This window comes from Ascidia mentula, chromosome 6 (genome assembly GCF_947561715.1).
Source record: "Ascidia mentula chromosome 6, kaAscMent1.1, whole genome shotgun sequence".
NCBI classification, from domain to species: domain Eukaryota; kingdom Metazoa; phylum Chordata; class Ascidiacea; order Phlebobranchia; family Ascidiidae; genus Ascidia; species Ascidia mentula.
Genome location: NC_138571.1, coordinates 18,670,011 through 18,694,013, shown reverse-complemented (window position 1 = coordinate 18,694,013; position 24,003 = coordinate 18,670,011). Strand labels below are relative to the sequence as shown.

The 24,003-nt window shown below is 37.2% G+C and overlaps 2 protein-coding genes across 6 annotated transcripts; both read right to left on the bottom strand.

Annotated features, from left to right (window-relative positions):
• Positions 1 to 122: 122 nt before the first annotated feature.
• On the bottom strand, positions 123 to 14,195 carry LOC145906820 (tyrosine-protein kinase Fer-like). Of its 5 annotated transcripts, none has more exons than XM_082994277.1 (21): positions 13,930 to 14,195; positions 13,293 to 13,415; positions 12,458 to 12,631; positions 12,153 to 12,255; positions 11,796 to 11,919; positions 10,305 to 10,370; positions 9,886 to 10,023; positions 9,026 to 9,142; positions 8,638 to 8,757; positions 8,218 to 8,244; positions 7,287 to 7,494; positions 7,104 to 7,121; positions 6,432 to 6,512; positions 5,619 to 5,813; positions 4,780 to 4,902; positions 4,189 to 4,361; positions 3,710 to 3,804; positions 3,354 to 3,477; positions 2,804 to 2,961; positions 2,284 to 2,406; positions 123 to 1,851 (listed from the first exon to the last, which is right to left on the bottom strand). In XM_082994277.1, exons 1-21 carry the CDS (start codon positions 14,020 to 14,022, stop codon positions 1,706 to 1,708), a joined length of 2,529 nt encoding a protein of 842 aa, XP_082850403.1. In that variant the 5' UTR covers positions 14,023 to 14,195; the 3' UTR covers positions 123 to 1,705. The 5 variants fall into 5 exon arrangements, with proteins under 5 accessions (XP_082850403.1, XP_082850405.1, XP_082850406.1 ...); XM_082994279.1 differs by having other exon boundaries at positions 5,619 to 5,810; XM_082994280.1 differs by lacking the exon at positions 7,104 to 7,121.
• A 749-nt stretch (positions 14,196 to 14,944) lies between these two features.
• LOC145905653 (embryonic protein UVS.2-like) lies at positions 14,945 to 19,649 on the bottom strand. The gene is made up of 7 exons (XM_082992906.1): positions 19,503 to 19,649; positions 18,953 to 19,310; positions 18,434 to 18,754; positions 18,123 to 18,357; positions 17,761 to 17,930; positions 17,363 to 17,468; positions 14,945 to 16,319 (listed from the first exon to the last, which is right to left on the bottom strand). The coding sequence occupies exons 1-7, from the start codon at positions 19,566 to 19,568 to the stop codon at positions 16,175 to 16,177; spliced, it is 1,401 nt and encodes a 466-aa protein (XP_082849032.1). The 5' UTR covers positions 19,569 to 19,649; the 3' UTR covers positions 14,945 to 16,174.
• Positions 19,650 to 24,003: the final 4,354 nt, after the last annotated feature.

Sequence of the window (24,003 nt, the reverse complement as noted above, 5' to 3'; positions counted from 1 at the left end):
AAGTTGGATGTGGCACAACGCAAAAATTTAAACTGCTTTCAACGAGTGTCCATGAACTCCAAATTGGGAACCACTGCATTAAAACCAACACGTTTTGGGTCCATAAATAAGCAATCAACCCCTTGCCTGATTAGCTTTTTATTTGAAGTTTGTACGTACGTCAACGCAAGCAAGATTTTTAAGTCGAAAATAACAAGGTGAAAAATGCATGGTCTGCACGGATACCAATGGAAACAAAAAATACGCTTAAGTTGAATAATCCAACGATTTTAAGATCTTGTTGGCGCGACAAGTTTGCCCGCATTTGAATAATGGGTTTTATTATTAGATTTGTGTTGTATTTTAGCTCTTTTTTGCGAATTTTATACAGAAAAATGTCACCAAGCTGCACTGATGAGACTCTATAGGTCGAAACAGTGGCCATCTGTATGCAGCTTTCAAAAAATGATACTGTTTAGATAATGCATGGTAGCGTCGGGGCTCATAATATAACGATACATAATACGTCCAACTGCATCAAAAAAAACGCCGAAAACGGCATACAGTGCAAGGGAATGGTGAAGTACACATGATTAACAATCGCACATCTCCACAAACCAAAGTTGAAGAGATATTGAAGAGAAAATGCAGAGAAGTAATATTGATTTGATGAAAACGAAATGATCGGATACAAAAATCATCTGCTTTTTTGTGTTTTATTAAAAGTAAAAGTGCAGAAAGCGTGTAACCGCCGTCATCCAGTGTAATATATGTATGTAATCATTCTATCCACTTTACTGTAAACGTACCGCATATCCAGGTACTTGATTTCGCCAACAATGTGTAACTTACACTTACAATAAAGTCGCAAAACAAAATCATTTACACGAATAAAATCAAGGGCCCGAATAGTTTATTAATCTAGCAATGAGATGCTTATGACGACACAAAAAGATTTAAATTATTACGTAATTAAATTCCACAATGTTTTAACAAAAATGAAGGCACAAATATTTTACAACAACAGTGGAAATGTTCAAAGAAAGAAGGCATTCTTAACTGCACGAAGAAAAGGCGCTTTTAAATCAGGCTTGATAATATTTAAGTGCAAAAAGTTTCAAGCAATAGAAGAAGCAAAAATTGGTGGACTGAAACTGAAAACCTTTGATAAATTCTCTGTCGGCTGAACAAAAAAGTGGATTTACTTTTAACCAGGAAGAGAAATACTTCGGATAAAATCAGATCAATTCATTTAATATTAAAAAGGTGTTGAACTGTAGACTGCTTTATAACGCCACTTGACAGAAGAAAAGTATTAAAGCAGCTCCAAATGCAGACTTCCAACGACATGTTCGTTATTCTATTTTTCCTATAGGCAATAATTTGAAGATGACGAAACAAATGACAATTCTGGGCAGGGTGAACAGCTGGAGCAAGCAGAGTGAAAACGCACAAAGAAAACATAAATAAAAATATTGTCGTGCTTCCATACAAACATTACGATAATTTCTGTTTAAGATTTTGTAGGGGAATATAACAGTCCCAAGGTCAAAATTTTGAAGCCATTTAGCAAAAAAAAAAAATAATTTTTAAATTGAAAACGTCGCTCGCAATTTTAAATGTCGCTGCTAAAAAATATAATCAAGTACAACATACTGAAAACAAAGTACATTCTTACGCGAACGAGGGCTAGGTTAAGGTGAAGATGAAGGTAGTAGAGGTGGGCTTAGGGCGTGGAGCGTATAATCGGATCTATGCTTTTGAGAATTTCGTGGAATTGAGGTCTTGCTCTTGGTTCGTATTCCCAACATCTCAACATCACGTTGTTATAGAAGCTGATCGGGCATTGTCGAGGAGCGTCCATGCGGTAACCTAACAAATACGTGCTTTATAGCATAGGACTGACATTGTGGCAGTGTACGCAATTGAACGGTTTTCGCGATTCTTAGGTAATGTAAAAAAAATGACACCAAACTTAATTTGGATAATGCAAAATATGACGACTCGCTATACAGTAAAAAGTTGTAACAATATAGATAATTCAGAAAATTATGACACAAATTTTAACAGCCTATTGCATACAGCATATACAGGTTATGTTCACATGCTTTGTGTAGTGCCCCTTATACTTTGTACACATATAACTTCTCATCCATGCGTTCAGTACAAAATGTTGTAACCCTATAATCAGAAACTTCTCAAAATTTTTGTTTTGCAACCCAGTTTTAAAAGAAAAGTCTCAATGCGGTCCCACTCCCAAAACATCTAGAGTTTCTCTGCGGGGATTGAACCCGCGACCCTCACCGCCTTCCACTTTTTCTCTAGCCTGTTGATTGGTCATGTGTGGATAGGGGGTTGCCCCGTAGTTGAAAATCTCCCACGTGAGAATTCCGAAGCTCCACACGTCAGACGCAGATGTGAACTTGCCTGCAATGAAAGTTATGTTACAAGAAAAAAAAAACATCTCTGGTTTTCGCTGTTCCACTTCAAAAGTAACAGTTTTGCTTTCAATTCTTTCACCGCAAACATTTATTTATTTTAAGTTCCATGACACGAATCCCAATATTCGAAACACGAACCGATCCCATCTGACTACTACTTTAAATAAACTGAATTTTGTCGCAAGAACCGAATCCGGTTACCCCTCACTTAAGAACCGAATCAAACTATTGAAATCATGAACCAAATCCGGTTATTCTAAAGTAGGAGTCTAATACCCTAAGGCAGGAACCGAATCACACCCACACGCTTCCCAGAACCGACCCCAGCCAACCTATAACCAACGAATCGAATCCTCCACATGGCAATCGTAGTTCGTACTGACCGTAATTCATGGCTTCGGGTGAAGTCCACTTCATTGGGATTTGCTTCATTCCTCCACTGACGCTGTACACTCCGTCCTCCTCTTCCCTGGACATCCCGAAGTCGGTGATCTTCACAGAGTGCGTCTCTGTTATCAGACAGTTGCGGGCAGCTACGTCCCTGAGCGAAATGACGTTATACTGACGTAAGGGTTCGGTGATGTCAAGCGTATTGAAGAACGATAACCAGCAGATAGTTGGAACAATTGTTTTGGAATTTGTGAGAAAATGGGACCACGCTGTTGTGATTGTAATTGCCGTAAAATGCGAAAAATCGGCGACATAACGCTTATTTCGGAGAAAGATTAACTTCCAATGTTTATAGTGGTAAAAACCAAGGAAGTCCTCTGTACGCAGGTTGAACGAGGATTCCACAAATAATAACTAATGACCAAAAATTTTGCTGTAAGCGAGCCAAATCTTTCACAGAACATTGGCGCTGAACACTGTGACCAAGTAGGCGTCCAACAACGCTGTGTCCTCGTTTACGTAAAGCAGTAAGTAAAAGCCTACCTATGAATGCATTTCTTCTCTTCAAGATAAGCAAGACCAGCACATGAATCCCTGCACATCTGCAGAAGCTCACGGTCGTATAGTTTGTGGCGATTCTCCTTTAGGTATTTGAGTAGATCGCCACCTGTCGTTGAAGACGTCACACGTTTTAAGACCCATATTGGGTTTGTTTTAAAGATTTATTGGCCCATAGATTGGCATAATGGGTAGTGGGGCGCTGCACACCCCTCTTGTGAGGTCTGGATGGTGGACAAAACCGCTATAACGTATGTTGGCAAAGCGCAGTGTATTTTTGAAGTTGTTTATATGTGAGTCAAGTGAGCATGTCGTGATTAAAGGCAAAAACAATAAGATACCTTGTACAAGTTCCATGACAATGTAAATCGGTTGTCTGTCGGTACAAATTCCAACAAGTCGGACGATGTTCGGATGGTCGTAGCCTTTCAGAATTCTGAAAAAGTTCAAAATACATTATACCTTGCATGTTTTACTTTAAAGAAATGCACTCGTTTTTGGAGGGTGTTGTACTTGTGAAGTTGGTTATTCCACAAAAGTTTTGTTGGCCAGATTTGTTTAAAAAAAATACAATGAACAACCTAAAAACGTTCGTTAAACATTTCCTTTTCTAAGAACAAATTAAATTAAACCAGTTTTATTTAGCATGCAAAGCTACATGAACAATAAAGGCGAAACATAGAATGGCATGGACATCGATAAAGCCGTAAGGGTTATCAAGTCAGGCGCCCAAAGCATTAAAATAAGCCTATTTTGGCTGGAAGTATAAGATAGGTTGATCATATAATTTTTGTTCACAATAATCTGTATTTTTACTCACTTTGCTTCCAGTAGGAATTTGTCCCTTGTGTTTGCATCAACTGTGGCTTTGCACGTCTTCACAGCCACGTACTCGTTGGTGGTGAGCAGTATAGCTTTGAAAACAGTCCCAAAGTTGCCATGTCCCAACTCGCAGTCTATCTGTATGTCATCGTGGCTTAGCTGCCATTTGTCCTGCAAATGTCTAAAAGCTTCAAACATATGTACTGTGTGTATTCAACCTTCAAACGAAAGGTAGTTGAGACACAAAGTCCACTTAAAATTTGTTCTTATGGATCAAATGAAAGTATATTTTGTGTACATTTGAATACAGTAGTGTATTTGCAGTGACCATGAAGAACGGTTATCACCATGACTAGAAGACCTTCCTTGGTGAACCAGAAAGTGACACAAAAATCGATTTTTCGCAAGAATTCACAATCGCACATGTGGTTTTCATTTATTGACACAGATTGTAAACGCATCTGTCTCCAAAATATTTCACTCAAGAATTACTGCCCTGAAGGTCGAATTTCCACAACACCAGACCAACACACATAAGTCGTCCTTGTTGCCACATATATGGAGTAACATATTAAAACCATATTGCTACCTTGCATATAGCGTTGAGGAGTAAACATTGTGATTTCTTGGTCACGGGTACTTTAGTCTCATAGTGGTGTTGAACCAGGTGGAGAATTGTGTGGAAACTATCCCCGTCAAATCTGTACATTCCCTGAAATAAAAAAGTATTGAAAACCCACAACCACCATAACTGTCCTTTATTCAAACCAAAGGACAAGCGCAAAAATTTAAAAGTCCGAATGGTGCGATAACGGCCGTTTTTTCAAGCATAAAAAACAAAACTGGCGAAGACACATTAAGTGCTTGGGACGAAATTTACCATTCCAGAGATTTTGCGCTGGCAAGAAAACTTCGACATTTTAATTTATATCATAGGCCTATAACACTACGAACTTCCAATCGCATTATGATGTCATAATTACTTTGAAGATGACGCAGGCCACAAAACGAAACAGAATGGTCCGGATTTGGCTGTTAGCTTAATTCTAATAGACCTTGTGGTTATCAAGTGTCTCGCTATATTACATTCCTTATGACGTAATACTCACAAGACGCGCGCCAGTATGCGTAGGTTGCTTTCCGGTATGCTTAACATGGTTAGGTGACTGCTCCGTTTTTATTTCACACGGGCCTATGTTGTTCTTTGAATTGCAGCGTATATTGTGACGTAACATAAGGCAATTAGACAAAAACACAACTTTTTCTCATGGGAAAAAATTGTATCATTGCAGACATATAAAGAATCTGGACCAAAATTAGTTTAAGTTAAAAAGAACGTTATATATAATTCCCTATGTAGGGACTTTATTCGGTAAATTTAACATCATGGTGAAATTCTTTCAATTCTATTACAAACATTTAACAAACCGTCTCAGTGCGCTGGAACTTAAAATGACGGAGCTGGTTGTCGGACATGCTTGTCAGAACAAGCTCATTTGTTTGGTTGCTCTCCCGAAGCAGGAAATCCCCGTTGGATTTGATTAAGTTCGCTGTTTCGTTCCTTGGAATTGCTCCGTGAAACCAGGCCTGTTCGCGTTCCGTTTTGCTCATATCAATCATCTGCTGTTTCAAAAATAAAAGTTGTGACCTACTGCAGAGGTTATAGGAAAAACACTACCACGTAATAAAAATAAAACCTTGAATTTACCAAAACTTGTATTATCTGTCCTTTGTAGTTAATCAATCTGATTGTAATTAAATTGTCCTGCTGCCACAATTAAACCTGTATTAAGACAAACATGTACCAAAAAACATAAAAAAAATCAACGTTTAAATGTGACAGAAGAACAGAGTCTTTGTTATTACAATGTGGCAGCAACAGCAACACAATATTTGAGGCTCAAAAATACACTAAATGCCAAGTATTTTTATGAAGTTGTGGTTAAGGTCACAACAAGTAACAATTCATGGTTTAAATCAATATGTTACAAACCATAGAACCACTGGTAAAGAATCTTAATCTCTTTAACTTTAGTATTTGGAAGGGGCCATAGTTAATTTTGACCCAATCCGGTTATGCCAATATGTGTAATGTGGTGTTTTGGTTAGTTATTTCACAAAAGCTCGAATACATCAAGTGGTAAAATGTATTGAGATGCTTTTGACCGAGAGTGCAACACTTTTTATTTTCAAGTTACTGGAGATGTTCGACTCAGACATAGTTTTTATTGGCTGTTGTACCTTATCCATTTCTCTTGTCAGTCTTTTTGGTAAATTAGTGACCGTGTTTTTCACCTTGTCCTTGAACTTGTTCATGATGCTCTACAAAATATTCAAATTAGTTCTATTTATTCAAATTAGTTATCTTTACTTTTTCTGTAAACATCACATATTTGCATACAATTGTAAAGCCACAGAAACAATGACATTTATAGCACAAATTGTGTTGGTGATACTATGCAAAGCATGCGTCCACACAGTGCAAAGCGATGTAATATGTGTCATTACAAATGACATTTTTCCGGCCAACATAACTTGGATTAAAATAATTTACTCAGCATTAAGGCTCGTGCCAGAAACATTTCCTTGTTTAAATTATTGTAAATTTGTCTTTTTGTGAGGGGCAAAGTCGTTTACTTTTTTGATGGATGTTCAACGATGGTAATTTACATTTCATTTCTGTATTTTCAAGGAACAAATTAACAGAAATTGTGATAAAGTTGGATCTATTATGACAAGGTTAAAGCGAAGGTCAAGTGTTACTGTATGAGCAATAATGTGGCAAACCTGAAACCACTTTAAATGTATTGTAAATAGCTTCATTACAGAACTGAATGAAAGTTAAGCTGAAAAGCCATGCAATGAAAACAAGACACATGAACTGGACAACATTAAGTTTCCATGACAACTTACTCCTGGTTGACTGTTCTTCTGGCAAAAAAAGTTTAGGAAAATGTTGTTTGACATAAAAACTTTTTGGTTGAAATGAAAAGTGAATAAAGTAGGGTTAAAATATAGATGCAAAAGAACCATAATAATCAGGGCTTAAATAAATACTTGCAAAAACAATGGCAATTTGTGCAATTGTTGTGTTACCTTGATTTCAGTTGGGCTTCTCACATCTGATGCAGTGGACAAATTATCCAGCTCAGGAAACGTGAGACCAAGAGGTGGTTCACGGTCTCCGAGTTCTTTAAGACTTTGCTCAAGAATATACGACAGATGCTGTTGTCGATTTTGCAAGCCCTCATTTTCGGTGATGACCAGTTGCGTTGAAACGTAATCAAGTTGCTTCGCATGAAGACTGCGGCAGTTATTTTGTATGTTATATATCTGGCAGTAGTGTAGTCATGGCAACAGTACAATGCACGACATGCAAAGGTTGTGAGTTAACTTTTGTGATTTATTTTCTATTATTTAGTCTGGCAGTTTATTTCAGTTGCAGCAGATTAAGAATACAAAGAGGCCAAAAAAATTTACTTGATATTTTTTAAATCGCAATGCCACAAATTTTTTGCATTTTACAAACTACTAAACTTTTATGTGTGTCGAAAGCTGTTTCTAAGTTTTCCATTAAAAAAATTAATGAAATTCATGCCCAGGCCTTAGAGTACTCATGGCCAACGTTAACAACACATGGAAATGTTAACATGTCCACCAGTGCGCCAACAGAATGTTGAAAGAAAAAGTATCGTTCAATGAAGTAAGGTTTCATGCAAAACTTGGACTACAACATGCAAGAGGAGTGGCCCTTACTACTGACAAAAAGTCATTTAATTTAGCTTCTAAAAATCAATGCAAAAGGATACGAAAAGTGTACAGGAGTAAGTCACTAGTCTAACATACAACTAACACAATTGTTATCTTTTCAAAATACTCATGTTTTTTTTAGCTTGGACAGTCAAGTTTCGAAAAATTGGAGCTAAAACTTAAAACATAAATTTAAGATTTCTATAAAACAGTATTTTTATATGAATGTAAGTTGTCCGAGAAAAGGTTGGAAAATAGAAATATATTTTGAATTTACCCGATGTGGGATGTTGAAAAGAACCGTCTTCATGCCAGTAAAAACATAAAACAAAAACAACAAATGAATGACCACACACAAAACAACAACAACATGTTGTAACTCACTGTACATGTTCATTAGTTATCTGTTACAGAAAGAAGAAATGATTAATTGAAGTTTGAATTGGATAATAATTAATTATGATGTAATAACAAAACCGTTTGTTATTGGATAGAACAATGAGCATTCATGACAAAAAAAATCATATTGTCATTAGAAATTACTACAGTAAGGACCATAATTATCATTTTTCATGCTAAATTACCTCTTTACGTTATCTGGATGCATTAAGAATTAAACATCTTCATGTTTAATGATTAAGTGAGCATTCTATGGGACAAGAAATATTTCATGCAAATTACAAATCATTTATCTCACGATATATTGGAAAGATTTTGCATCAGCTGCTGTATTTCTTCTTCCAATGAATTTAGGTGTTTTTTGTGGTCTTCAATTTTTGCATCAATCGCCATTTGATCGCTATCGAATTCCTGTTTTCTGTAAACAGAAAGTACAAGTACTAGTTTAGTGTTTAATAAAATCATTTTAATAGCAAAACTTTTATTTAAATTGCAGCATATGTTTGAAGAAATTGCAAAACAGAAATAACACTACTGTTACAAGCATAGTTGTTTCAAACTACTCATAATGTCCAAACAAACAACTCATAATGTCCAAACAAACAACTCATAATGTCCAAACAAACAACTCATAATGTCCAAACAAACAACTCATAATGTCCACAAGCAGCAGAATTTCCACTTACAAGTGCTCAACTCCCTGCAAACTGAGATTGTTTAGAATTATTTCGTTGCTTGGCAACGACGCTCCCTCCCCTCGGAGTGAATCAAACCCTATGGGTGCCTCTGACTCCAAACCGGAACTGAAATATTTGGAAAAAATTTGTAACAAACAAAGTTAATCAGAAGCAACAATGCAGAAAAAGTGCTGGTAACATTTTTAGTGGCAATTAACAGACGTTGGTTATGTTGGCATTTACAGGTGGTGTGTTTTTACATAAGAAACCAATATATTAGGAAGAATTGGTTCTGGAATGTGCAGCAATGTGCAAACACAAAATACACCTGCAGCCAATATTTGGCCAAATTTACATTGAATACAAATATGTAGCATTTTCATAAATTTACAAATTAGTTGTAAAAGCCCACATTCACCATTTGGATTTTTGCTGTAGTGACATAATTCTATTTTAATACTGTTGTCCATGCTATGAATCACCTAGTGTTCGTTTTGTGCACAATTCGGAGGTGTCTTTGTTTAAACTTATTTAGATTCAATCCGGCATATTCCTAATACATGACCAAAAATACAACAAACAGGATTAGAATCTAATATTCATGTTTGTTTGTTAACATGAATAACCAGGTGATGAAAAAGATAGATGAATTTTGCCAATCTTTATCAGTGTATCTTGATCACAACATATCCGTTCTCACCGCTAAACTCCTGTAGTTTAGTCAGAGCATTGGGGCGGATTATCCCAGTGTCAAGAGTTTAAACCTCACTTGAGACTTTTTAATATCTCGCTCCACCTTGTTGGGTGGCTTTGGTAGCCTATGTTGTGATGCCACTTAACTTAAAGTAGGTTATTGTGTCCACACTTACAACTGAGACTGCATGAAGTCAATGTATTCCTGATTCATATCAATCTCTCTGCACCGATCTTGCGCCTCCTTGTGGCAAGAAATGAACTCATCTCGACAAGGTGACATGTTTTCCAACATTTCAGAAATAATATTCTTACTGAAAAAATAGTCAATAAATAGCAAGTAGCAAAAAGCATAGCCAATGCTTATAATCACATTTGTAAAAATAGAATAAAACTAAGGGCAAGAATTTAAACCAATTTTAAACCTTGTACCCAAAATCGTGCAAAAATATAATACTACAAATACAAACTTATTGCATTAAACCCTTTTGCAAAGAACTTAAAGATGAATTGCTTGTCACATAACAAGTCAATAAACAATAAAAAAAAAATTTTGTTTATAGCAGTGAACAGTAAAACCAAAATGAAAACTCACGTGGCATCAACGAATCCACACTCCATGTATTGCAACCCTGACATCAGTGAAGGAAGAACGTGTTGCCTTAAAAAATAAATTACTGACATGACTTGTTGCTAAATTTAGGCAGGATCAAGCCCTCGATTAGGCATTGCCTTAATACTAGCGACACCAATATGTCGAAACATGAATTTAGTTCTTTGAAATAATATGTTTTGGATTGGAGGTTTCTGGTTTATTAGAAATCAATTTTACCTACATGGCCATTATCAGTATCTTATTCAAATAAATTTGGTCCAATCTGAAACATATTGTTTCAAACAATTCAATAACTGGTATGCAGAGAAAATGGATATTTACTTATATATGTGTTTTCAACAGAGAATTATCTAAATAAAATAAAAACAATATGGCAGGGATGCACAATTCAAGTAGGGATGTGTGTCATGGTACTTTATATCACCAGTTCAATTATGCACCACACTAAGTTCAAACAATTGTTGATATGCAAAACAGCCTGTGTTTTGTTAACAGATAAATCCAATATCATGATTCAGTAATTTTACAAAAGTGGGGACATTAATCCTGTTTATTTACACAACACAATAAACATTGTTTTGAAACAAAAGACAGTGAAAAGAATATGAAGTTGTTGTGATATATATATGAATATATTTAGACATGTGGGGTTCTTTTTTTTCGACTTAATAGATCTATGTCTTATATTACAAATTTTCAGCTTTAAAACAATGCAAATAATAAACCAGTTGCCAAATGATATGAAAATGGGAAATATTTGCTGTTTCATTTACACAGTGGATGCTGGTGAAACAGTGCCAAAGGGGCGTCACTTCCTTGTGCAGACAAACAGTGAAAGTGCATTAGGTGTCCATGCCATCAACCTACGCTGGACAATTAATCACAATACACAGCCAATATCTACGAGTTGTTTATGATGGAAAGCAATGAAAAGAAGTTTTAGAGCTTCATGACAAATTGACAATTTGCTGAAAACGAGACATTTAACTTAATCAAGTTGGGTCAAGACTATGTTTATGTGGTGTTTATTTTTGTTTCACGCTTACACAATTTGCTATTGCAATATGAGATGTTTGAATGGGTTTAACCAATTCACTTTCACTATGCAATCTGCACAGAGCAGCACATATGTTTAATATCTTATCTTGTGCAAACAAACGTGGTTACATTTACCTTTTGTTGTTGGTTTTTGTCTTCATTTGTGGCCATAAAATGTTTTATAGTGGTTTGAGCATAACACATGGTAATTAGGAATTTTGTTTAAAACAAATAAATTGTACGTTTATTTTAACTTTAAAATAAAAACTACACATTCCTTGCTCAAAAAAATGTATATTTTTTTTAATTAAAAATTTACAAACATATTTCAAATACATTTTTATGTTATGTGGAATGTAGTAAAAACAGAACATAAGTTTTGTACATCAAATATTTTATGAGGTTAACACTTATCAGTAATAGACAAAGTACCTGTAGTGTGTTTGATGTAGGCTGGCTTCCAAAACATAGAGAACATACTCATTATGGCAGTGGTGAAACTTCATGGTGGTTTTTCTGTATTTGTCCTGGCATTTTTCAACAGTTTGTAGTTTGCCTGCGAAACATTTAGCAAAATACTAAAGAACAGTAAAATTATATGCAAGTTGTTGGGAATTACGGCTGCAAATATTGAGATAAAATATCCACACTGTCAAATTGCTTCTAACGCAATTATTTTTACCCAACTTTTAATTTAAGGACATATAGGTCAATTTGGTTTTCTGCTGCAGTAACACCAGGTTACACTGGCAGTATTAGTGGCTTCAAATACTCAACTATAAAACTTACTCTTTTTTTCAAAGGCCGTGTCATAACTTTTGTGTGCCTGAGCAGTTTCATTTTCTAACTTTTGGTATTGTGATAGTTTTTTGTCCATCTCAGTATGTATGACCTGAAAAAATGGGATTTTTGTTGGCCATAAAATCAATTTTTTACTAATCGTCTTCAATCAAGTCATCAAGAAAAACACAGCAAAAATAGAGGAACGTAAATATATGTATTGTTAGTAATATACCCGTTATTTTCCCCAAAATTTAAACAGCCTACGGTTGAAGACAGTATAGTTTTCAGCTTTTAAATATATATATTTATACCTTCAGTAATTCATTGTCGATACGCTCGCGATTGTCAATGTAGTACTTTTTGATTGCCAATTTGTCCCTTATAAGACCTGTCACTTTGTCCAATACAGAGGTTTGCAACTGCTCTGCACTTTTCTTCACGGTTTGTCCCACTTGTGAAAGTTCATGAACGATTTCCTTCCACGCCTAAAAAACAACAATATAATGTAGTTTTATAAAATTGTAATAAGTATGCATGGGTCATAAGTGTTTACCAACAATGCCGAAGTGTTTCATGCTTTCGCATGATGAAGCATGACCCCCACTGCGTAGGTCATTAGTTGGCAATCACAGCATAATGAATCATTAGGTTGGTGACATAGCAGTCAAGGCATTGCAGCCAAGCTGGATCAGCCACTTTTTCTTGACAAATTGGCAAGATCAACTTGCATAAGGTTAAGTTTTACACAGTAACATTGTAAAAATATTCTATTTTTACGAAACAAAAAATCTTCAAAGCTTTTTGAAAATTGTGTGTAACAAACAACTTGGATGAACATTACTTCATATATATATGTATATATTTGGTCGTTTAGCCATATAATGGACAATCAAGCCTAACACTACACAGATAAAAATAACAAACATAAAAATGGAATTTGTGGCAAAAAATTAAATTGAATGAATAGTCAGATAAACTGGTATATTTTAAGTAAAAACCAAGAGGAATTTTAGCCAACAAATTGTGTGTATTTCATTTCAACAAGATGCTTCATTATCAATGTTCACATAGACACATAGTTCAAAATAAACTCCTGGATTCTCATTTGCATGTTTATAACAATATCTCCATACAGCTGTGTCTTACCGTGTACAGTGCACTGTTGTATGAAGGTGCTTCCACCTTGGCACCTTGTAAAGCAATTTGCGTGATTGAATTCGAATATTCCTTGTCACATTTGATTCTCATTGTAATGGTCTTTTTCATGACCTGAAAATTTGTTTTTATTTAGTATACGAAATCACATTGCAAAACATAAGCAGGATAATAAAATTTATATTAAACATATTGGGCATGAACATATATGAGCTTTGCCACTAGAAAGTGCAACATTAAGTACTATACATAAAATGTGACTGTAAGAAAGGGGCATGATCGATAAACCAGTTTGAAAATTTCAGACGAATGTTCATTGCACAAAACCAAATTTTTGGTATATTTTATTTTTTTTAGAATGGATGCTGATAAAATTTTAAAAATGCACGCAAAGGATTTGATCCAAGTTATTCTTTCCAATCAACAGTAAATACTTTTTTGCATCACATCTTATGATTAGGAACACTACTAGTGGATTTGCTCATAATTCTGAGAATAAAAAGACTGGCCCAGACTGTTGTTAACATTGAAACATTTTTCGTGTCAAACATGACAATGTTAATAACAGCATGGGCAAGTATTTGTATTCTTAGAATCTTATGATTAGATTTAACAAAAAAAAATTCACCTCAAGCAGTTTTATTTCATAATCTTGAAGCTTAATTAATGCATCATGTGATGGTTTTCCTAAAAGTGCTGTCGCAAATGATGGTTCCGCCATGCTTCAGCCGAAGTTGTGCTCCTGCAGTTGCAGAACCAAAACAAACCACTAAATGATAGAACCCTAGATGCTCTCTACATGATACTACAATCTTGTGACACAAATTGCAATGTAGATTGGATTTTGACACTTTTTCGAAGCCGGTCCGAGAAATTTCCTTTACCTTCCTTCTACCAAACACCACCAGTGTTTACCAACTTTGTGATAGTGGAGTTATTCAAGCGTGCAGTTGCGCGACGATGCGTCACGGAAACCCGAAATGGAAACTAAATCACGAAATCCACAGTCATGTTCTGTTTTATGTTCAAAAACATGTTTTATGGTTTTACACATTTCTAACATTATACCTGTCGTTTTCTACACTAACCTCGTCTATACTGCCGTCGGACCCAGTCTTTTAAACGTTTTTATTAACACAAACAAAGGCCCCTGCTGAATTCTGCAGATCGTATTTAGTATAATATAGTTTTCAAGCATGAATGCCAATCCAAAGAAGATCTTTTCAAATCGGGCCCCGCATTCTCTACGATCAGTGTTGACTGCTACTGCCTTAATTAGGAAAAATGAAAGTTATATTCGTCCGAAATGTCGATATTTTGTTGATTTAACTCGAAATCCAAATATTGTGGTTTGTTTAACGACAATATTGTTTAATTGTGACAATAACTGTCGCTTTAAAGTATCCAAGTTTCTCAACGGTGGTCATGACTCCCGGGAGGTTAACGACCTGTCTGTACGGCTTGCGCCATAAAAGTTCATTACAACTGTTTTTGATCGGTTGGTTTTTGCTTACCATCTGCGTTTTTTTTGTAGTTGAGCAGGAGGCACGCCCTTTGACTTTACCGTAGGGGTCACGAATCACAAAAGGTTCAGAACCACTGCTCTGTTAATCTGCTGCCAGGTGGGGCAAGAGAGCTCAGATTTTGGACAACGCCAAAGTATTTATTAAATAACTGCTGGACGACAAATAGGTATTCTGTGCACGCATTAGTAGACACACAAACGTACAAGCAATAAATCTTTTGTGTCAGGGAGTGTGTGGTAATCAAGTGTTTCAAGTTCAAGTGCCACAGTTTTGTTTATGCCTGTCATAGATGCATTGAAAAATTATGCAACCGAAAAACAGCATATCAGGGTGGCTATGGACAAAACATGTAAAAAATGTGTGAAGGAAAGGGATATAGGCGAATTAATGCATTTTTAATCACTCTAAACAATGAAAAAGTGCATTGAAAAAGCAGCACAGTTGAATTCAGCGATTACACGAGACATTTTCCCCATTTGTGTACCAACATTTAGTTTGCAGGGAATTGCTGCATCGGGTGTGTGAGATTTGGAATCAAAAGCAACGCTTCCCAAAGATATGGAGCACATTTTCGAAATTATTTTGATGTGTATGAGCAACCGAAAGAGGTGGAAACCAGTTGACGTAAGACAGTTTTAATAAATTCACAGTGAGCGCCCGCTATGCAGGAAATGAAAATTTCGCTTCTCCATACAAGAAGGTCATTTACCGACGAACCTTGGCGGTTCATCGGCTGATGCAAAATAATGTTAATTGTGGTGATGTCAGTATGGTGGTTAATATGATAATCGTACGAAAGGTAGAGTGCGTTTTGCATGCGGTATAAAGCGCAACCATCCCTTATGCTTGCGGTTGAGCCTCGATGTTCACTATGGGTTAAAAACCAACGAATAAACCAAGTTTTAGGAAAATTCCCGCCAAATCGCAATTTAGCTTTCCATATTTTGTGCCATTAGTTGGGAATATGAAGATGTTGTCCAGGCAAATGCCCGGAAATTGGAGACAGAATATCACGAACGAACAGAAAAAAATAATAGCAAGAATAATAAGAACCGCTTTTCGCTCTTTGTCAACTGAAGCGTCAGAAGAGAAAGCGCATTATATATTGTGTCAGCGCCTTATCAAATACATAGTGCGGACCACACACGTATACTAACAGAAAATAAAGGAAACGAATAATCAAAAAATCATAAACCAACAAATGGAGCTTTAAAAGATGTAGTTGCTTTTGAAAATATATAATTTACTACTATTTCACAGGCGTTATTTGCTTGACTGTCTTTTGTGGAACTTGTATGCTATATGGCTGCCTATATAGTGTGGTTTTGAACTTTTTTTATTGCCACATTATAACGGGAACTCTTCATTTGTGGGAATGCGGACGATCTTGCCGTATTTCTTCCCCTTGTAGACTGTCTCGCGCGAATCCGTGTTCGAGATAAGGGTGTTGACGTCACTCTGCGCGTCTTCCTCCCTCAAACGGATGTTGAATCTGGTGACGTAAGTATATGACGTCAGTTTAACCCAAGAAAGTGATTGAATGGCTCGCGAAATTGAAAAGTAAATAACATGAGGATTTATTTGGGTGTACTCAGTATTTCAATACAGCCGATTAGGCGACTCCTGCATAGTACCGCATATTTTTAACGAAGTTGCAAGGCTGTCGAGTTCGTGTGCACTAAAACCACAACCTCCTGCTTAGGCAGTTACAAAACACGTAAAAGGTCTTCACACCAACTTGTAGCCCTCTACAAAATAACATGTGGAAATCTCCCCCCAGACGCCATAACTGTACAAATAGAGCATTTGGTTTAGGCCGTACAACACACACTACAGCTATGGGGTATTGAACTAGCGTATACCAACACGCTTTCGAGTCATATATTGAGGAAGTGGCATAGGGGCGTGGTGTACCAACGTGATGTCATGAAGTAGAGGAAGCGGTGTATGTTAAGCCGACATGTTATAAGCATTACTATTTGTCTACGTTAGTTTATGTATATAATCTTGGTTGTCTAAAGTGTCCTGGTGTCCGCAAGCTTTTCCAGCAGCGTTACAGTCACTACTGGAAATCAGATTCTAAAAGAACCAAACGTATTTGTTAGCTCTGGAGCCTTTACGGAATGGCCAAAATAAATCTTCCACGACATAAGCGTCCAAAAAGGGGCATATTTGCAAAAATACGCCCACGTTAGACAGTTTCACCTATTATGGCAATAAGGCGCTAATAATGCCATAAAAGGGCAATATGAAAATATTTCCATTGTTTAAAATCATATTGTTCTTGAGCTACTTCCGGGAAGGCTCGTTTGCCAAGACCGCATGGTTTAAAACGAACTATTAAGATGTTGTGATGCGTAAGCCAAGTACATTACTACGACGAATAAAGGCAACCTGAGCGTTTTATAAGGTTTAACACATTTGCTACATGTGTTTGTTGGTCAGCCACACTGCTGGCCAACAAAAACAAACCATATTGTGAAAGTGAATTTTAAATAAGATATAGTAATAGCTGGGGTTAGGATTGGGTCTTACCTGCGGTTCTGCCTCTTCCAATGACAGAATGCAATGATCAACAGTATTGAAAACACTATTACCACCACACCAATGATGCAGCCAATCACCAAGCCTGAGACAGCAGCTGCACAAAATATATTACATCCTGTAAATTTTGAGAAATAATCCACTGGGCTGTTGTGTATGACATGAATACGTGGAAAACTGTCAAGGTCAGTGCCTAGCAACGAAACCATATTGGCCTTGCTCAGCAACAGAAGAACAATACACACAAAGGATATATATATATATAGAACATCGCTCAAGTGTGCCTTGCCTTTTATTGACACAAAAACCTTTGGGTTTCTGTGCCATTATGAAACTTAAAAGCTAGTCTTACACTCACAGCCAAAGTTTTTATGTTAAAAAACACTGACCTGGATTTCCTGAAATCGGCACATTGTTGTTTTGGTCAGTTGTGGTTGTTTTTAATGGTGTGCTGCTTGTGGGAGTTTCCGATGAAATTTTGGACCTAGTTGCTAGTCTGCTGATTGGCTCATTGTTCAGTTTGGTTGTTGTAGTGGTTGAAACAGTTGGTGTTGCTTTTCTGTGATGGATTTAGAGAATTGAATGATTTGAGTGCAACCAAATATTTCCCCAGTTATTTAAAGTTACACAAAAAAAAACATTTGTTTGAAACAGGCCCAGGCCCAGGGTATTTTTTTGAAATACTACTGGACCGGTCTCCAGGTTGTCAGTCTTTTGGCTCTGTAACAATGCGACTATCCAAAAGTCACACCTTGAAGTTACTGCTTTGTAGAGTTTTGTTGTTGTGATTGCCATCGTAGTGGTGGTAGCCGTGGTAGTGGTGCTTCCAGTTGTGGTAGAAGCCAACACTGTGGTGGTAGATTGGGTTGTTGATGACGACGTTGTGGAACTTGCTCCGGGTGGAGGCAAAATTTGGAAGTTGGCAAAGAAACCCGGATATAATGACGAACCCTCTGATGTTCGCAGAACGATAGTCAAGCTTTCACCTACACAAAAAAAAATCGGAGTAAAGAATAATGACTGCTTGAAATGTTTATTTTTTATGAAAAAAATAAATATTACCATTTGATTTAAAAGGGGGGTTCCCATCCAGGTGATTTTTGTTCATGTCGCATACAGGTTCATAGATTTCTTTGGTTCTGTCATTTCCGTGGTACAAGGTTACATTATTACGTCCACATAGTGAGCTCAGATGATAAAACATGAGATCTTTAAACTGGAACAAAACATTTCCACCAACTGGGGCCCGAATGGTCCACGTGCAGTTAAGGTTTTTTGCATATCCAACAGGATAGCCCGGTGACTGCAACTTGCAGCTTTTCCCGTTTTCCATGTTCTCAATTATACCACCGCATTCACTGAATACGCACTGCTTTTGATCAGCTGAAAAATGTGAATTAGCTGTTTCAAAACAAAGCAAAATTATGGTAGTCAAAACAAAAAGACAAAAATAAGATATATACGTATTTGCTGCCTGAATTATTTATGGGAACACTTAAATGCGATAATACAGGTGTGCTCCATAGTTTTGGTTTTATTAGATCCATTTTTTTTTATCAGACATTACTTTATTAAAAATACCTGGTTTTGCAGTGTATGTTGCAAGGAATCCCTTTGCACCAAAAGAAAACTCGGTGGAACGGAAAACGACCGTCATTTTGTTTCCAGAACTGGCAAAGTCTCTGGGAAGTTTTTGGCCACATAGTCTAGTGTGTAGGGCAGGACTGCTTTCATTGGCACCATCAAATATTTGAACCACATCGTCATCCTCACAATTGTCTTCTGTGTTATCGATATCAAATGATGTGAACTTCAGTTCAACAATTGACCCTGTTGGAACCTCAATCACCCATTTGCAAGTAGTGTCTTCATTGTAATTATTAGGATAGTTGGGAGTTGATATCTGTCCATTTTGTCCTGAGACTGGGCCACCGCATGTCTACAAAACAAATGGTGGTATAAGCTTGCAAGTTGAGGAAAAACTTAGTAAACAACACAACCAATGTATGAAGCGTCATGACAGCTAAGATAGAATATTTGTTCATCACGGTAAACAAATCACCAGGTAATCAAAGTATACACACATTAGTTTGAAGTGCATTGCAAACAATCGCCTAAAGGTGTTACTTACTTGTGTTTGTGCAAATATTGGAGAAAGCAAACTGATGCATATAAAGAGTGTTTGTACAACAGCCATTGATGATGTACTTGCTTGTCGAAGTCTTGTTGATGAAGTACTACAAAATTACACTTTTATACAAATATACAACAAATCTGAAAACCTGTGAAGTACAAAAGACTTGTTCACATGGGTTAGGTCAGTTTTTTCAAAAGCTTCTCCATTTTGTTAAAAAAAGAGGAAAGCTTTCACTGCAAACACTTTTAAGACCACTAAATTTAATCTTCAGTGTACATATGAATAAATTTTATGTTGCGTCAACAGTTTCTGAAGTAACTGGTCACTACTTATTCTGGTTCTCTAACTGTAGTCAACTCAAAACTGTTTAGCCTTTGGACGAGCAGTGATTCATAAAACTTTATACAAGGGCGGTAACAAGAAAAAAAAGGCGAAATTGGACATTGGAATCGCAAATACGATGGCCTCATACTCACGCTGGATCATGAATCATCCAAGAACTATTTGTACGCCCGGCACAGCCCTTCATCCCTGACGTGAAAAGGTGATTTTTTTTCGAACCTCGTAAAAAGGTAAAGTTTGGTATCTAAGCTAACTTTCTTCGATTCTAGCATCAACTGTAAATCAAGCCTTATTCAAAAACTTTGTACAGGTGAAATTTAGATACAACTGCTTCCAGGAATTAAGTAGCAAAACATCCAGTTACATCGCACTTTTTCACGGTTAGCCGGCATTTTTTTTACTACAGTCACTCATGTCAACATCACGCCACATTCGTTTGAGCCAATCAGAAGGCTCGTTGGTCGTTGCCTGGTGACGTAGTGCTGAGCGACTATTGAGTTGGGGCCTCAATTTTCGATCAGGAAACAAACATAAAATGAAAAACGAAACACATTGGCCTGGAAAATAATACAGGCGCTTTTCGCAAGGACAATATTAGCCTGGAAAATAATACAAGGGCTAGTCGCCAAGGACAATATTTGTGTCCGTTTCCTACCAACAAAATACACATCGGTCGATCGATGATCACGTATTCGGATAAGGTATCAGGGGTGATTCATGTCATTTCCTGCTGTTCTTTCTCAAGGAAATGGTCTCAAAAACACCTTTCTTCGTATGGTAACAAAACACGAAACTTTTTCGTACTGTAGCAATATTAGTATCAAGCGCATTGTTTTCTTTTAAGCTATTGCAACCATAATAGCCTACACTATCAGATGTAAACAGAGCAACTCGATGGCGGGTTTATTGTGAAAAGGAACTTCTGTAAAAGACTGTCGTATGTCCGGCCTGTTTTTTCAGGAAATATAAGACTTCATGACTTACAACAACGGATACACGCTATTGGTTGGCAACAAAAATGCTTTGACCAAACAACGCTGCTTCAACGTTGCCTTGAGCTAGCTGACAAACGATGGATGGTTTTCCTGTGAAAAATGGGCGTTGTCTTATCTTGTCTACATGAAAGGATATATTACAAAATACAAAGCTTCAAAGGTTACGAAGTGTAAATGACTTCTCCATCGCTTTCGTGCAGATTTCTCGCAATCAAGAAATACTAGAACAATGAAATGGGGTCACGAAAATCAATATAGCGGCCAACATTTCATCTGTCGCGTTTTTGCCACATCTTGTAAGTGGAACATATTCCCAGAGGGGAAACAAACAATGAGGCGGCGTGTTTTGGGTGGTTTTATCAGCAACAGTATGCAGCAATTTATTTTATCTGTAAAACAATGTTTCACATCAAGTGGGGACAACATAAATTTGGGATTTGTGTTTGTATTAGATTTCCGGGTCTAGCCATGTTTCTACCATCGTTAACTTTAGTAAGAAATTTCGTAATCGACTCATTGTTTCTGTCGTATTGAAATCCTTAAACATCAACTACCCCTTTTTAAATGCAAATTACATTGTATACGATGTGGATCCTATTTCGTTAGGGCACAGGGACGGACGGCTGCTACAGATATAATTACAAGCCACATTTAACCATAGGGCGTTCCCAACAGAATCAACCGACCGCATCGGTATGCACGTGATCTGCATCTTCTCCCTCGAGGCAAACTGTCAAGCAAGAGGCTCCTCTGGAATTTCAACCATGTAAGATACGCAGGCGCCGGCGGGTGGCATGTGAAAATCTGGGTGATTTGCAAGTCTGCTGTGCACTGATGCAGTAAAATTGCTCTAAATCCGGAGCAGTGGTGCCGACGAACCACTGATGGCAACATATTAGGTCGGGTCATGCTTCGGAGTGAGTTAATTTCTTGTTATTTTACGGACTAACAGTTCGGCTAATTTCTTTTACTTTGACTGAGACTTGTGAACATTAACCTCACCCCAAAACAACATACACTTAGTTTGTTTAAGCGGAGGGCACGCTTTGAGAACCCCTTTCCACTAACTTTCCGGCTCATTTGTTTGTCAAATGGCCAAATTTTAAGTTGTGCAGATAGCAATGTAGCAACTTTGCAGTCTGTTTTATGTATACAAAATAGATTTACTTGCGACAATACTTCCAAAACAACATTGTTTTCATGCACCTCCTTACAAACTTATGATTTTGCGTCTGAATATCACAATAAATTGGTTAAGAATTACTGGTTTAAAAACCAAGTTGAAAGCCATATTACACATTGAACAGTCTATATACGATGAAACGTGTAAAACGCTTTTCTCCAATAAATGTAAACACTTACCAACACACAAACCGGTACATTAATATACATGTTGAACAGCATAAAACAGATAACATTGAAATACTCTGGGAAAGCGTTTCTCCTTGATGGTTTGTTCACAAGCAAACGTGCCCATCAGTCGTTGTAATATGTAACCTTTACAGCAGACACAGACAAACCGCAGGACAATTCTGGCCCATTGGGTATTAAATTTAGCCCAGCAGGGGTTGATATATTAGAGTCATTTGGAAACATTTTTCATGCTGCTGTTTACTTGGACATTTTTTTGCTTTTTGGTTGCAGTTAAATGTGGTTGTTCATGAACCGCATTGTAACCAACTCTTGTCCATTTTTACTTAAGTCACCCATTGCCCGAATTGTGAAATTGTTGATAATTTTTGGCCCGCGAACCGAAAAGGTTACCCACCCCTTCCATACAGGTTTCTTGCATGGGAACCCAGCTTATAATTCGTGTGGTGCAAATCACGCAGATCTTGTTCGCAACATTACTTGAGTCGATGACGTGTACAGAGTCGTCCAATATATTTCGCGTGGTTTATGCGAATAAATTGCTTGCTTGTTTGCCATCCTGCTTCCAATTAGATCTTCTGTTTGACAGCTGGAAAGCTTTGCTCTGTAAGGCCGGGCCCATTAGGGACATTAAAACAAACAAAGAATCCGCCGGCGCAAATCGTGTGTACCCGGCCTTACTCAACTGCTCTGCAGCGCCACATAGTGTGTAAAATTTTACAGGTTGGTTGCTGGGCCGTTGTTTGCCTTGAAATGGCACCGATGGGCAAAACTTGGAAGTTGCTCGCAATGGAGCCCAGGTATAACTAATAATGTCCTTTCTTAGGTTGGAAGTGCGATGATGATCTTACTTATCTGACATAAAATATACTACTGCCTGCAAGCTGATGAGAACTAGCAGGTTGAAACGGTACGCGCTGTTTGAGGAAAAATAACATTTTTATTTTTCAATTCCTTTACAAACAAAATAAAGTATCGCCATCTAATTTATATAAGGCTTTTTCACCCATATTACAGTGTTGGCAGATTTGCGCATGCGGTTTTAGTGCAACAGGAACTCAGTTTTGGACACGTTTTTGTAAGTTCTGCAGCGTACCATTTGTTGCCAGTCGGCCTGCTGCTGTGCTGAAGCTAAGTCTGCTTGCGTGTTCTTGCTGTAGAATACCAAACTTGACTTCGAGAGCAGACTTACTTATTAATTGAAAGACACGTTTGCAATGTTAGGATGCGTGAAGTTTAATTTGTACGTGCGTTTAACTAGAGTTTAACACGTTACAGAATTACAGCGAACTTAACTATCAAAAGAACGTGCGAACGTAACAGCGCGATAGCGGGAATAAAAACAGGCAGAGAGTATGTCGAAGGATCACGAAATGGGCGTTTCATAACGAAGTGTCAGAAGAAATGTGTTGTCCAGCAGGATGTCAGAATTAAAGCTTGTGAGAGCTCTTGCAGGAAAGCTTAACTCCGCCTACGTCCTTCGGTCGTTTTATTGGACATCACAACTTGGACATGCGTTGAACGCATGGTTACAATGAATTTGGTTTTAATACGCTTTGGGCCTTTTTTTTGTATGTACATCTGTTGTGCGGCGACAAAGCTTCACAACAGGTATAGGCGAACCACAGGCCAATTCCAGCCCAAGTTCAGCTCGCCACGGGTTGATACATTAGAGTTACATAGAAACATTTGTCATGCCGCTCTTTCATTACCTTTTCGGTTGCAGTTACTAGGCGTTGGAAAATGGTGTTGAAAAACGTTGCAACCAAACTGCTCTGCAGCGCCAC

What these genes read in the sequence shown, in the direction of transcription:
- LOC145906820 (XM_082994277.1), bottom strand. Translation starts at nt 14,022, where the DNA reads ATGGCGGAACCATCATTTGCGACAGCACTTTTAGGAAAACCATCACAT. An exon ending in CAAAATCTTTCCAATATATC is followed by an intron (nt 8,245 to 8,637) that starts GTGAGATAAATG and finishes ACTGGCATGAAG; the next exon opens with ACGGTTCTTTTCAACATCCC. An exon ending in TCCTCAACGCTATATGCAAG is followed by an intron (nt 4,362 to 4,779) that starts GTAGCAATATGG and finishes AGACATTTGCAG; the next exon opens with GACAAATGGCAGCTAAGCCA.
- LOC145905653 (XM_082992906.1), bottom strand. Translation starts at nt 19,568, where the DNA reads ATGGCTGTTGTACAAACACTCTTTATATGCATCAGTTTGCTTTCTCCA. An exon ending in AACATACACTGCAAAACCAG is followed by an intron (nt 18,755 to 18,952) that starts GTATTTTTAATA and finishes CACATTTTTCAG; the next exon opens with CTGATCAAAAGCAGTGCGTA. An exon ending in GCCGATTTCAGGAAATCCAG is followed by an intron (nt 17,469 to 17,760) that starts GTCAGTGTTTTT and finishes TATTTTGTGCAG; the next exon opens with CTGCTGTCTCAGGCTTGGTG.